The sequence below is a fragment of the Nannobrachium achirus genome (genome assembly GCF_963921795.1).
Source record: "Nannobrachium achirus genome assembly, chromosome: 3".
In the NCBI taxonomy this organism is placed as follows: domain Eukaryota; kingdom Metazoa; phylum Chordata; class Actinopteri; order Myctophiformes; family Myctophidae; genus Nannobrachium; species Nannobrachium achirus.
In genome coordinates this window covers 24,046,254-24,061,609 of record NC_137812.1, presented here as the reverse complement: position 1 = coordinate 24,061,609, position 15,356 = coordinate 24,046,254, and the positions used below count along the sequence as shown (strand labels likewise).

Below are 15,356 nucleotides of genomic sequence, written 5' to 3'. Positions count from 1 at the left end.
AGTCGCATGCATAGAGACAGTGTAGTGCCTCAGTAATCTACGATCATAGGTAAATCAAGAACCTATCATCAGGCTAAACATTATAAAAACATTCGTCACAAAATAAATAATATGAACGACTGAATGATGAATACTGAGAAACATGTGTTGGACTTACCTGTCCCCCAAAGGGTCCCTGGGGACCTGAAGGGCCTTGTTGTCCAGGTGGACCCTAAAAGCAGGTAAGTAGTATTTGAGATTACACAGTGACAGTGGTTCTCAAACAAAATGCTTTACTAGTGTACGTACTGTTGCTATAACGACAAAATAATGTTCCTGTTGTTTGTCTTTTTCCACTTCTTTTCTCCACAAACATAATGCAAGCTGGTTGGCAAATTGTTTTTAATTCATATTGGCAATCAAATGGTTGTATTGAAATACCGGTATAAAAAGTAGTACTGGCCAATGATGAAAATGTGTAATCGTGATTAATCTTTCATTTAAAAAATTGTGGGAGGCAACAGTCTGGCTCGACAAGTTTGACATGCCTTGGTACCCAGGTTTTTTTCCCCCCCTGTTTCAAATTTTTTAGTTTTAGACAAAAACAGAACAGTGTGAGCAGGATAAACAGGATGGAAGTGTGACAGGATGAATGCTTACCATGAGTCCTCCATGACCGCTCTCCCCCTTCTCTCCTGGTAGACCGGGCATGCCCTGGGAACACACACACACACGCACACACGCACGCACGCACGCACACACACACACACACACACACACGCGCGCACGCACGCACGCACGCACGCACGCACGCACGCGCACACACACACACACACACACACACACACACACACACACACACACACACACACACAGGATTAGCCCTCTAAATAAAGCCCTCCATCGCCCTCAGACTGAGGCCTTGTGTTTCCTCCAGCTGTAACTTGATTGGCTAATCCATTGTTATCACCTGCAGTCCTATTGGTCCTCTGGAGCCCTTGAAGCCTCGGAGCCCCTCGTCTCCCTTCTGGCCGTACATGCCCTGCTGACCCCGGGGTCCCACCTCCCCGTCCAGACCCTGGACACCATGGAGGAATGGATAAATGAATGGATGAATGAATGGATGAATGGATGAATGGATGAATGAATGGTTGTTTCGAACATTAAAAAAAAACAAAAACAAAGGACAAAATAAAGCACACAAATAAAAATCACTATTTTTGAGCAGTGCAAACCACTCTTATATTCCACTTTCCGAACCCGGCCAAAAAGGTTGCATGGACCGCTCAAAAGCCGTGTTTTTAGCCAAAAGACGACTTGTGTTTGCACTGCTCACTTCGCACGGGTGCGATTTTATGCTTATATCAGCTCACTATCAAAAAAAAAAAAAAAAAAAATGAACAGTACTGAACCATACTGTACCATATTACCATGAATGAATGAATGAAAGTCTTTATTTTGAACATGTAAAAAAAAACTAGACAACGTTTAAAATAGATAAAAAATAAAATAAAAATACAAAACAAGTCAGAACAAGCCTCACTGGCAACCCTAACCCTAACCCAAACAAAAATGATTTTTTCCATGTTCAAAAAGGAGTAGGAAGAAGTATAAAACTTATTTAATCCTACCCCATATTACTTTAACATCATCCTTTGATTTCTGTTTCTGATATACCAAAAATGGTATGAATTTCTATAAACTCATGAGTTTTTATATAATTCTCAAAAGCAAAAGCAAAAGTCCCCAAAAAACTGATAGTATACAATATATACTCTAAATGTAATTTATTACCATGTACCCTCAACACCCCCCGCTTCTTCTTCTCTGTATCTCATAATCACGATGTTTTCACACCACTGACAAGGACAGCCCATGGTGCAATTCAAGTCAAACTTCATTTACACATGGATTATAGCAAAATAAAACCTCACGACCGAAGAAAATGTTGTATGGCCAAGTCCTATCATATTAACATTAACATTTTTGTGAAACGGTGTGAAAGGATCCGATCTGAAAGGATTCATTGCGACAGAGAACTTTGATCCATGTTTGAACGCACCTTTAGCCAGTTTCAAACTGGCTTCCCTATATTTGTTCCATGTCATTAATTACAGCAAGACTCACCGGTAATCCTGGCTGACCGATTGGCCCCTGGCTTCCTGCAGGCCCTGAAGGGCCCTGTGAACATTGAGAAACAGACAGACAGACAGACAGACAGACAGACAGACAGACAGACAGACAGACAGGATGATCAGAGAGGTTATGTTACGGTAGGTTGTTATTAGGTCTAACAGCTACGTTAATGGTAAATGTAAATCATTATGAATAGACCCCTTGTGTACTCCTCCAAGAAGTGAATCACAACACAATGAGTTTACTATAGAATACTCACCCCTTCACCTTTGTCTCCCTTGCTTCCTTTCTGCCCTGGTCCACCTGTCTCTCCCTGTGAATACACACATACAGTACAGTACAGTATAAAACACATATAAAACACATATACACATATTTAAAACACATACTGTACAGTAAACAGTACCACACACACACACACACATACAGTATGAAACACATACCGGTATACACATATATTTAAAACACAAACAGTACACACACACACACGCACGCACGCACGCACGCACGCACGAACGCGCGCGCACACACACACACACACACACACACACACACACACACACACACACACACACACACACACACACACACACACACACACACACACACACACAGTTTACCTTATCGCCGTCATCTCCTGGAGGTCCAGCGGGGCCCGCGGCTCCAGGTAGTCCAACAGGTCCCTGGTCACCGTCGCTTCCTGCTGGTCCAATCGGACCTTTCTCTCCCTGCAGAGGTACAGTACAGACTGATGAAGGCAAATTATATTATCGTGCGCTCGCTGAAAGGCGAGACCAGTATGTTATACCAAAGCTTTATAGACCAAGTTTATTCTCCTAAAAAAAAAGACCGACAGTCAGGGGCGTCACAAGTGGTAGGAAAGTGGGACTGAGTTACTAGGGCCCAAGGTGGAGGGGCCCTAGTAACTTTAGCTATTGAAAAATAGCAGATATACAAGCTCACAGCGCGGCACCGAGTGCCGCGCTGCGAGCTTGTAGATCTGCTATTTTTGAAAAGTTGTGAAAATGTGTGCAAATCTTTGAATATGTATTTTTTAAGCGGACATTTGTAACTCAAATTTTGCTTCCGGGGGGTCCCTGGAACTAAATATTTTGAGATGGGGGTCCGTGGCCAAATTCATAAAAATCTTTTGGGGGGTCCTTCACATGAAAAAGTTTGAGCATCACTGACATGGAAACATATGGGTTTCTTGCACACTTTTTCACAATTTCACAAAAATAGCAGATCTACGAGCTTGCAGCGAGGCACTCGGTGCCGCGCTGTGAGCTTGTATATCTGCTATTTTTCAATAGTTAACATTCATGGGGGGCCCGCAGTGAATCCTTGTACCCGGGGCCCAGAATTTGGTGTGACGCCCCTGCCGACAGTACAAAGGCAGGGCCCTTAGCCAATGAGGAGCAGCTTCTTGGTGGCTTCTTCATCACCACCAACAAGTACGACCTGATATAAATATCAACAACACCCACATGAAGGCCCTCATTTATCAATGGAGTGTAAAAAACAGCATCATTTTTTCCCCAAATTTTGTGTAGGGCAACGTTAAAGTGGCATTTACGAACACGTCCTAAACAGACACACCTGGCGTACATTTGTCTCAGCGTTGATAAATGCGCAGGCTGAAATTTAAATAACACACCCTTAATTATTCTCGAAACGCCCCGATTTTATGACTAGAACAACCCGAATACGACCTAACAAAATAGAAGTTCACTCCCATGTCCGCGTCCCACACAGACCATGCACACATGCACGCACGCACGCACGCACACACCACCAAGCTCAGCAGCATTTTGGTTCACTGTGGAACCATTATTACTATTTATTCTGTATAGTAAGCTTGCAGCCTAGATGAGTGACACCACACCAGTCATTATCACGAATGGAATATATTAATTTAACCCATTATCGGCGACGGCGCAGAGCGCATTTGAGTGGTAAAAAAAAATAAAAAGCTAAATCATGTATTCCCCATAAACCACGGGCTGCTGTGCATGAGATGTTACTGAAAGATACTGACAAGGAGGCAGTCATAATCTGAAGGTTTGGAGCGTTGGGTTTTATTATCCTTAATACATAACTCCATATAGGACACACACTTGTATCAGTTGGATACTTCACGGTCCACGAAAAGAAGCAGCTTCACTTCCGACTCCTCAAAATGCTTGAGCCTTGGATAAGCGGTCGTATCCTCACCTATAAGCTTCTTCTGAGCCAGATCGCCAATTTTATTGGCTGTTAAAGCACTTGTGTTAGATTGCTTCCATAGGCCTATTGCTAGATTTTAATTGCTTGTCATTGTAACTTGGAAATAAAATCGGCTTGCATGTCCATGATAGCCTACAGCATACATGGGCAACTGGCGGCCCGGGGGCCACATGCGGCCCCCACCTTCATTTAATGCGGCCCTCAGGTTAAATTAGTAGCTTACTGACTATTATAGTAGTATTAAAATGTATTTTTTATGTCCAAGTTATTTGTATTTAGGTTCATAAAGTTAACATGAGTATATAACTAAATGCGTTTGAAAATAAATAAAAATGTTACATTTCAGGATTCCAAATAAAAAATAACAAAAAATAATTCAGGATTCCAATTCAAAAGAAGCAAAAATAGCCGATCTACAAGCTCAAAACGCATAGCGCGATGCGTTTTGAGCTTGTAGATCTGCTATTTTTACTTCTTCTGTATGATACTAGAAAGTGACAAAGTAGGACGTAGCAATATGCAAAGTGGCCCTCTGGAGTGAAGGTGGAAATATAGTGGCCCTCACCATCATCAAAGTTGCCCACCCCTGGCCTACAGTATGCTTTTATAAAATTTTATTTTTTCACAGGGATTATTTATTAGTGAGTTAGCTGTACATTTTGGAGTGGATACAGTAGTTAGACAATGCTGCTCTGCATGTCCACAATGGAATAAGAGGAGTAAGATGAGATGAATCCTACACCAACTCTGAACTTGACGTGAAATTTGATCCTACCCTACGCCAACGTCAAAGTCACGTTGAAATGATAAATGCCGACACTTGCCTAGATTTCGGTGTACGCCAACATTTTGATCTGCACCACGTTGATAAATGAGGGCCGAAATCTTTTGTTGTATGTTCTCCCAAATCTTTATATACTAAGGTTATTCGCCAAACGCCTAAAAAAAAATGGCCGAAAGTACAAAGGCAGGCCTTTAGCCAATGAGGGAGCAGCGAAGCACCCAATGTAGATCTTTATGCCCATACATGGTGTTCCATGCAAGCCCGTACTGTTTCGTAGGAAAAGTATTTCTAGTTATATTATATTGATTAGCAGTGAATACTTTGTGTTGCTAGATTGAGTTTTAACACTGAGAACAAGTTAGAGCATACACCTTACATGCGGAAGGTTGGGGGTTCAAACCCTGCCTGGGGTCGACACCAGCAAGGGCATGTGGTCGCAATGGGTTCCCAGCGCCAAATCAAATGGGTTCAGATCTCTAAGTGTAAAAAGTACAATAATTCGCCTTTTGTCAGCCCTCTGGTTGGTCCCTGACTGACCAACCAGCAGGCTCTTTCTGCTTTGTTCTGCCCTGATTCCACCCTGATTCCTCCTTATTATGGTTGTTTATGTTGAATCGGCTAAAACATCATTTTTGGAGAAAAAAGCATCTCTGGCAACATCATCATTAACTAACCTATAGTTAGGCCTAAATCAGAATATAGCCTACAAAAAAATATATGTTGCAACATACTGTACATGTACTGTAAGCCCCTCCCATACACTAAAATGTGTACCCGGCCTGAATGGGTTAACAGGCAATGAGGGACCAGCATTCCTGGTGATGCCAGTGGTGATGTCACTGGCATCGCCAGTGGTGATCCTCTAGTCTAGTGGATTTAGAACAGCAGTTGTACATTAGTCTAGACATAGACATGAGTCATTGTGCGCTCTGCCTGCGCACACTAGGGTATGGCCGACTTGTACGCAAAGTTGTCACCTGGACAGAGTGCAATTCTGGTTATATTCATCTTAGTCTTCGAGTCATGGCTCAGTTCCCACCTGATGTCATGTGGGAGTTCAGTCTGCTCCAGGTCGTACTGAATAACTGCTAGCTTGCATAAGGTCTTCAGACTAGGACTCAAGTCTAAGATAAATAGGCCAGTACTGGAATTTCCAAAGATACGATCACCCATCATGCAACAGCAGCCGTGATTAATCCTTAATGGGGCTTCCCGCTTGGGCTTAACCTCCTTCCAGGAGAAGGTCTCTGGATTGAATTTCCACATATCATGGAGAGAGCTACCATGTTTCTCACCACCAAATATGTACAGCTCTCCTTTGTAGGCAAAGGCTGAATGCCTCCCGCGTCCTCCTGGAGGAAACCGTGTAGAAGGCGTGCTCAGCCAGCAGTTTGTCTCCGTGTCAAACACTCTGATGTTGTTGTAGCCCTGGAACACCCAGCCCCCAAATACAAACATCTTTGTCCTGATGATGGTGGCAGAGTGCCATAATGAAGTAGGTTGTGGAGTTACGCTGGTATTAATTAAAGACCAGACCATTGTCGTGGTGTCCAACTTATCGAAGTCATTAATGAATCCAGTCAGATGGTAGTTGTATCCTCCATGAATAAACATGTCCTTCCCCAAAACACAGGCTGAGTGTCTCCCCCTCCCCTCCGGAACAGTCCCATAAATCCTTGGCTTGAACCACGTGTGGGTGTCGACATCAAATGCATAAAGCACTTTGCAGTAACCTGTGTTAGTCCAACCTCCCCAGATGTAGATGGTATCTTCTACCAGCACAGCAGTGTGGTACAGGCGTTTGCAGGGAACATGAACGGGACGTTCTCCTCTTCTTGTTGCCACTTGGGTCAAAGTCCTCCATCTCAGAGAAACTGTGTTGAAGACGTACACATCCATGTGATCCTTTAGAGGTTCTCTAAAGTTACCTGCAAATGAGTACAGCTTGTTCCCTACAGTCACCGCAGCATCAAAAACTCCACTATTTGGTACTTCTCCCAGATTCACCGCCCAGTGCAACATTTGAAACACTTTGAATCAGAACTGATGATCCTTACGGACTTCCTCTGTAAAAGAATGGGGTTTTATAACGTGCCCCACCATTTATATAGGATGCCAGTCTATGAGGTCAGTTATCGATGTCATTATATGTCATCATATACATAACCACATTTGGGCAAAGTTTCAGCCCAAGCTGCCTAGATGGCTGCATTTATTGCGCAAGTACTGCGTTCGGCGTTTCTGTCGTGTCCTGTGTCTCTGTTTAGGTTTCCAATGGGAAAACCCTTGAAAAAACTTGTGTTTACATCACGTCCTGTTGTGTTTATGCCCGTAGCCAATCAACAGCCACTGAGGGAACAGCATTCTTGGTAACGTCCAGCGCCGCCCCTACTATGACGCGCATGACGCGCTGTGAGTCAGGCCATTTTGGTTAGAACTGGGGGGGGGGGGGTTGGGCACCCAGGTGGGGGGCACCCAACTGCCAGTTGCGAGTCAGGCACCAAAAGGTCTTGTGGCGGCCCTGGTAACGTCACCATCAACAAGTGAGACCTGATATAAATAGCTAGGAGCGCTCTGCTGGCACACAAGTAGGCCATACAAGGCCACGAGTGCACAAGAAGCAAGTTGGCACCTCGACTAACCTCATGTCCTCATGTCCTTCTGTTAGGCCTCCTGCCTAATCAGTTCCAACCTCTGCATCATTCAACCAATATACCCACTGTCCCTCCTCTGTAGATGTCCAAAGTAAACCATCTTAGTCTGGCCTCTCTGGCTTTATCTCCAAAAACATCTAACCTGCGCTGTCCCTCTGATGTACTGGTTCCTGATCCTATCCATCCTTGTTACTCCCAGAGAGAACCTCAACATTTTAGTCTCTACTACCTCCTACCTTCTTTTCCGCAGTCTCTAAACTGAATATCAAATATGAAATTCTCTTTCAATCCATGAAATAGATACAGCTGAGAATGATACATAAGTAACTTACAGGCTCTCCCTTCTCTCCCATGGGTCCAGGCCCACCCATGGCTCCCACTCGTCCAGGCTGACCGATGGCCCCGGCTGGCCCCGGGGGGCCCCTGTCACCTGCAGCCCCCTGGGGAAGAAAGAGTGATAGTTTGAATCTGGTGTCTTAACAGGGTTATTATAGCTCATCTAAAAGTAAGACTTAAAACTACGGAAAGGGGGAAAAAATCAACAAACTAAAATTTAAATAAAAACTAGTGGAAAAAGTAACAACTGTAAACAAGTGTAGTGTTTTTACACCGTCATATCTTTCATCCTAATCAAGAGGCAGTTGGGCCAGAGGAATGAAGGTATGAAGAAGAAGAAGAAGAAGAAGAAGAAGAAGATGGAACTGAACTCACTATGGAACCTGGAGCTCCGGTAGGCCCCGCCCCTCCTTTCAGACCAGCCGGACCCTGAAACAAACATTATTTATCAGTACACAGATGTCATTTACATCTCATGCATAGCTTTAATTCAGCCTGCGGCATGTTTGCGTCTGTGGGTGTTAGATAGATAGATAGATACCTTTATTATCCCAAGGGGTAAAATGTGTTGCCCAGAGGCAGCACAGCAGTATAAGGTTATTTACAAAGTTACAGAGAAGTATGCAAAAGATAAAAAGAAAAAACAAGAACAGAGTACAGAGTACAGTAAGTACAGTAAGAGCAAGGTACAACAGGAACGGGAACGAATAATATATATACATAAAGTGTCTTAAAGCACGACTATCAAAAAATAATACAGTGCCCAAATCAAAGTGACCATAACAGTCAATGCTAGTTAGTGCAACAAGTATCTCTACATCATGTCAAACACAAGCAGAAATACTCAAAGAAAACTACTAACACAACCTAATAGTGCAGTGTCCAAAGGTCAGAGCGATAAAAACAACTAGCAAAAAAGAATAAAAAATAAAAAATAAACAAGAAAGGGTGATGCGGCAAGACGTTTGTATGTGCTAACACACCAGATGTTGTTGTCGATGAGGACAGTAGAAAAGTAACCATTTTAGTGGGTTGTACATTCAACCTGTTCAACCCACGTCTGGAAGAGGCCTTCCTTACCAAGGTGCTAAAGTACCAACGTCTTAAGGATGCTATTATACAGTACAGCTTGGTTACAAATGTAACCAAGTAATATAAAGTAGTTGTGAGGAATGCCCAATAAGCCAAGAGATGATAAGGCTTAACTAGACCTGTGCCCGTCAGGTACAAGCCTACTTGGGAACAATGCAAGTTGGGAACAATGAAAATCAGGAACGCATGCCATGTTGTATATCCGTTGTCATAGTATGTTGTGTGCGTGCGTGCGTGCGTGCGTGCGTGCGTGCGTGCGTGCGTGCGTGCGTCCGTCCGTGCGTGTGCATGTGTGTTACCGTGCCCCCGGCGGCTCCTCTGGTTCCCCTGAAGCCTCTCAGTCCAGCAGGTCCGCTCTTACCAGGAGTCCCTGAGGTTCCTGGATCACCCTGGAGAGCAGGAAATATACTATGTCATCAAACCCATGTTTAATTGAAATAAGGGGGTGGGGATTTTCTGTGACTCCACCACTTATAATATAGCTTAATGCTGTGCTGTGCGTGCGTGCGTGCGTGTGTGGATGCGAATACCCACCTTGCCCCCCTCCTTCCCGGCCGCCCCAGGTAGACCCTGCTCACCAGGTACGCCTGGTGACCCTGGGTGACCTCTGTCCCCGTTAGGACCGGTTTCTCCCGAGTTACCCTTGGAAGACAAACAGGGATGATTAATCAATCAATCAATCAATCAATCAATCAATCAGTCAGTCAGTCAGTCAGTCGACTGATCAGACGTGTCGACAGGCAGTGTCTGGAGGTTGGAAACATGGAGGTAGGTTGTCTGTAGCCTGGTTAATAAACCAGACTGCACAACACCACCCCCTGTTGGTAGGCAACAAGCAGTGAGGAATTAGTATGAGCAACGCCAGGCTAGGTTGTCTGAGCCACGTAGTACCCCTGTTTCATGATAAGGAAATGAAATACTCTGGCTCTCGGTCAGGGGTCTTCAACAGGGGGTCCGGGACACCCTAGGGGGTCCTCAGAGTTACTACAGAGTAACTACAAGCTCACAACGCCTCGTGCTGCGAGGCGTTGTAGAGCTTGTAGATCGGCTATTTTTGTCAAAGAGGTTTGGTGTAGAGGGAAAAAAAGAGCAGACTAAGTACAGAGTGAAAGATTAAGTATTGACAGTTCACAGGTTATCTGAAAACACAAAGTGACATGAATCCAAAATACAATGACGATCATGCTGTCAAGCAATGAAACTATATGGAATCTATGAAAAGGTAGTGGGGGTCCTGCCTCATCTCTCTCTCTCAACAAAGGGGTCCTTGGCCTGAAAACGTTGAAGACCCCTGCTCTAGGTTATATTTCTGTAAGTACAAACATGCAAGAAGTACGCAGGGCCTCACAGCTTACTGGGCAGTAGGGCTATCACAATTTTCTTAACGATTATTCTTTCGATTACTTTTCTGATTAATCAATTAATTGAGAAGAGGTTTATATACAGTATATCCTTTTTTTTCTATGTCAACAAATCAATTAACCACCCTATTTTCTATTTCATCGCACATGGTGTCATGCAAAAATAGTGATCCTAAAATAAGGATCACTTATTAATTGATTATTGTGTTAAATTATCGATTGTCAATCATTTTTTATAATTAATTAATCATTTAGTTGGATTAACTGTAGCTCTACCGGGTTTATTACTGTATAAATCCACACGTCATGAATAATGTCACCTTCCAGAGGATGTGTCACTCACAGCACATGATGTGACATCCTGAGACCAGTGGTGGAAAATGTACTCACATATTTTACTTGAGTAAAAGTATCAATACTGGAATGTGGAAATACCCTGTTAGGGTGCCCTCAGACCAAAATACCTATGAGAGTGGAATCCGCGTTCCGCCAATGCATTTCAATGAGAAGGGAGCGTTTTTTGCAGAAATCCTCTGCTGGCATGAAACCGCTTCACTCTCATTGAAATGCATTGGCGGAACGCGGATTCCACTCTCATAGGTATTTTGGTGTGTGGGCACCCTTATCATTGAAATGCATTGGCGGAACGCAGATTCCACTCTCATAGGTATTTTGGTGTGAGGGCACCCTTAGGGTGCCCTCACACCAAAATACCTAGAGTGGAATCCGCCAATGCATTTCAATGAGAATGGAGCGTTTTTTGCAGAAATCCTCTACCGGCAAAAAACACTCCATTCTCATTGAAATGCATTGATGGATTCTACTCTAGGTATTTTGGTGTGTACAAGTAAAAGTCCGGAATTCAAAATGTACTTGAGTAAAAGTACAAAAGTATTCAAATGTACTTAAAGTACCAAAAGTAAAAGTACAAAATGTTTGAATAGCAGATCTACAAGCTCACCTGTGGTCCGACCACACCTCCTGGTCCTGGAGGTCCCGTCTTCCCTTGGAAACCCTACAAAAACACACACACACACACACACACACACGCAAACACACACGCACGCACGCACGCACGCACGCACGCGCGCACGCGCGCACACACGTGCGCGCGCACACACACGCACACACACACACACACACACACACACACACACACACACACACACACACACACACACACACACACACGTGCGTCAAAGAGATGCTTGATACTATGCAACTTCATGAGTTGTTAGTTGAAAGTCTGTAAATGAGTTTTGTGGCTCTGTGTTAGGGGTCGTGACCTCTTACCGGCTCTCCTCTCTGACCGGGGTGACCTGGAAGTCCATCTTTCCCTGCCGGACCCTAAGCACACACGAATACACCTGTTAATATAACCAAGGGTGCACTGGTTGCTTCACGTGACCACGCGGCGTTCCGACATTTGCGTGCCCGCAAGCAGGTGTTCCTATACTATGGCGGACACACACTGCTACTATAGCCCTTACATACCATACACAGTAGAGTCCTGCAAGCCCGTTGGGACCTGACCAGGGCCCAGCCCGGCCCACCAAAACGGGCCAGGCTTGGTCCGTTTCTCTATTTGACCATCAGGACTAGGGCCAGGCCGGGCTCAGAACCATGCTCAGAACATTTTGTGCTGTGAATTTCACCCTAGAGCATGATGTCTCAGTTTGTGCGCAGCTAGAAGGAGGGAATGTGTGGGAGGCAGCACTCTAGGCTATGGGTTCTCTCATGTACCCGTCGACTACCTTTTAACTTTATCAGACAATAAAAAATAACAATGCTGTTTAAAGAGACCTTCTCTCCCCGCAACACTGAAATTCTCCAATGAGGGTTTTTCTAGACACAAGACTGTCACACACAAACGTTGTGTGTGCCTACAGTATGTACACAGCGAGACGAGTTAAGTAAGAGCAGTACTGTAGAATCGCCGTCATTGCTCTAATAAATGTCCCTGTAATTCATATTCACTGTGTGTTTCACTCACCACGGCACCCTTTGGCCCAGGCTCTCCGTTCCTCCCTTGCGGTCCATTAGGCCCCTAAAAAACACAATCACAATTCAACAACCGATCGATCGCCCGCTGATCAATCAAATTAGGTGAGATTAAATGAACCCTTACCCTCTCACCGGGCGGTCCCGCCGGGCCGTCATGTCCCGAAGTCCCCTGAGACAAGAGACAGCATGAAGAGTGAACACATTTAATGCCTAAAAACAACTAACGTCGGGTTATCAAATCCATGCGTTAGGGTAGTAGTAGTAGTTCACGATGTAGTAGTTCACCCCCAAAAATGGAAACTTGAGTTCAATAATATTCTCTTGAGTCGCATTTGTCTTTGATTCAGGATTATCCTGAATCAATAAATGGGGTAAATGCGGAAAAAGTACACCGACCGCTGATGCTACTGATGCGAAACCTGAAGGGATTTTTATTTCTCAATAACGACCGATAAGCCAGACGTTATCCCGCTTATTACATAGCTACATAATAAATTAATTAATAATTTGACTCAAAACTAAAAATAGTTTTTCCTTGCTTGGAGTAGTGAAAGTATTCCACAAGTGCTGCACTGGGCGCAACACGGTCGCCTCGGAAAACACAAGGAAGTTGATCAAATAGAATCCATTTTATGTTAATGGATCGTCTATTTCTCGCTACAAATATTTTTAAAAACATTCGAGCAACGTTTAGTTGTAAATGACAGTGCAGCAGGTGCTCTGAGCCTTTGATTAGGCATCGGTCTGTCATAGAGAAATAACACACTGTTATCCAGAAATAACACAACGCTGATTTCAGCGATTGACCAATCAGAATCAAGCATTCAACCAAGCTGTGTAATAAAACGTGACGATCAACGCGGTGTGGGGCGCTGAGAGGAGAGTCCGCTGACCTTTTCTCCTGATTTCCCTGTGGGCCCTCTCACCCCTCTGGCACCTCGAGCACCCTGTAGAGTCATGTGGGAACACAAACACACACAAACACGCACACACACACACACACACACACACACACACACACACACACACACACACACACACACACACACACACAAACAGATCAGTGGTTCTCAAATGTTTTAATTTCAAGGGACTCTCAGTTTGGTTTGCAATATAGGGCCACAAAACCCCATAACACAGAGTATACAAATGGAACCAATTTCCATTTGTATACTCTCAGAATTACAGAACGGAAGGGTCCATTTGGTTCCTACTGTAACTATCAATCATTTAGCTTTGGACCTCCTGGAACCCCCTCAAGGACCCCTGGGGGTCCCCGGGACCCCGGCATGAGAACCAGTGGCATATTAATAGAGAACGGACTGCACTCACGTTAGGACCCCTCTGACCTCCACTTCCTGGTTGCCCCACAGGACCCTGGGTAATGTAGGATCCACACAGACAGAGAGACACATTTAGAAGAGCATCAGTTAACTTACTATGTTTCCATTCATCGAAATACATACACTTCAAGCGCAATTTTCCAAATGTCACAAAATGTTTGTTAAAGGAGTAGTTCACCCCCAAAATGACTTTTTTTCTAATGATTACTCAAGCCATGGAGACTTAGTTCAATTTTTAAAAATGTATTAGTCGCATTAAGACAAAAAATTAATTATAGTAAATTTACCCCCATTGATTCCGGGGACTCAAATGCATCCGGAATCAATGGGGGTAAATCTATTGTAATCAAATTATTGTCTTAAGAATGTGACAAAAACCCCAAAAATATTATTGAACTGATGAACTCAAGTCTCCATGGCATGAGTAATCATTTTGGGGGTACTTTAATGCATAGTTAATGAGAATGTAAAACACTGAGGAAACAGTGGACAGAGTCCTTCAAGAAGTAATTATTGGCAATTTATCAGGCAAAATCCATAAAATCAAACAAAAGATGAAGTAGACTGGTAATAGAATTATCATTGAGTGCCTTGCATTTAGGAAGGCTGGCCATGCATGAAAGCATTCTGGAGGTTGTTGCCAGAACCAGCCAACACATGCTCCTATAGCGCTGCTGCCACCCAGTGTTCATTTTGGCAAATAAAACTAAAATGTCCTTCAGCTACCCTTTTCTCTGACAAAAACTAAATCAAAACTAAATAAATACTACACTATGATGACTGACTGGCCTTACATTAGCAGATAATCAGGCGCAATTAAAGGGTAGCATTACAAACTACAGGATAATCGTTTAAGCTTCTCTTACCAGATAATCTAAACATGCTCACACTAGCCGTTTTAAAAAAGTCGGGGACTCCGCACACTACAGGATTCTATCCAGATTGAGTCGGGCCTGAACACAGCAATAATAAATAACATAATGAATACAAAATGTCACAGGGGCTGCCCTTTAGTATTACACATTGGAAAAGGATGTGTAACACTGGTCTCTTTCAAAACTGTCAAGAAAAAGAAGAAAGAAAAAAAAGAAAAAAAACATCTATCAGGAGACCACAAGGGGAGGTGCAGGTAAATTCCCATCGAAAGGAGAGGTCATTTAATGCCACCATTTTCCCCTTTTCTCCTTTGTACATGAAGTATAGCGTTTGTACTTGTTGATGACATGTATTATTGTGTTCATTATTTATGCTATGATATCATAATGACTATTTTGTGTTATCCTTTTAGCCTATTATGTCTGACCGTATCTCGTGCTGTTTACATTTCGGATAATAACGCATTCAATCAATAAAAATACAAATAAAACTTGGTTGAATAATCGATTCAGCATCCTCCATTATTTGCACCTTCTTTTTGTTTTCAGTTTCCACATTGGCTTCT

General features: G+C 43.6%; 1 protein-coding gene across 1 annotated transcript in view; it reads right to left on the bottom strand.

Annotated features, from left to right (window-relative positions):
- Positions 1-15,356, bottom strand: part of LOC308282110 (uncharacterized protein) — a gene marked incomplete at both ends in the record, with an annotated part of 102,034 nt that overhangs the window by 25,433 nt on the left and 61,245 nt on the right. Inside the window, 14 exons of the mRNA XM_080722454.1 lie at positions 158-211; positions 950-1,057; positions 2,107-2,160; positions 2,375-2,428; positions 2,736-2,843; positions 8,112-8,219; positions 8,491-8,544; positions 9,507-9,596; positions 9,742-9,849; positions 11,530-11,583; positions 11,862-11,915; positions 12,562-12,615; positions 12,697-12,741; positions 13,466-13,519. Of these exons, the coding sequence (XP_080578580.1) occupies positions 158-211; positions 950-1,057; positions 2,107-2,160; positions 2,375-2,428; positions 2,736-2,843; positions 8,112-8,219; positions 8,491-8,544; positions 9,507-9,596; positions 9,742-9,849; positions 11,530-11,583; positions 11,862-11,915; positions 12,562-12,615; positions 12,697-12,741; positions 13,466-13,519 (999 nt within the window). The remainder of the gene's footprint in view (positions 1-157; positions 212-949; positions 1,058-2,106; positions 2,161-2,374; positions 2,429-2,735; positions 2,844-8,111; positions 8,220-8,490; positions 8,545-9,506; positions 9,597-9,741; positions 9,850-11,529; positions 11,584-11,861; positions 11,916-12,561; positions 12,616-12,696; positions 12,742-13,465; positions 13,520-15,356) is intronic.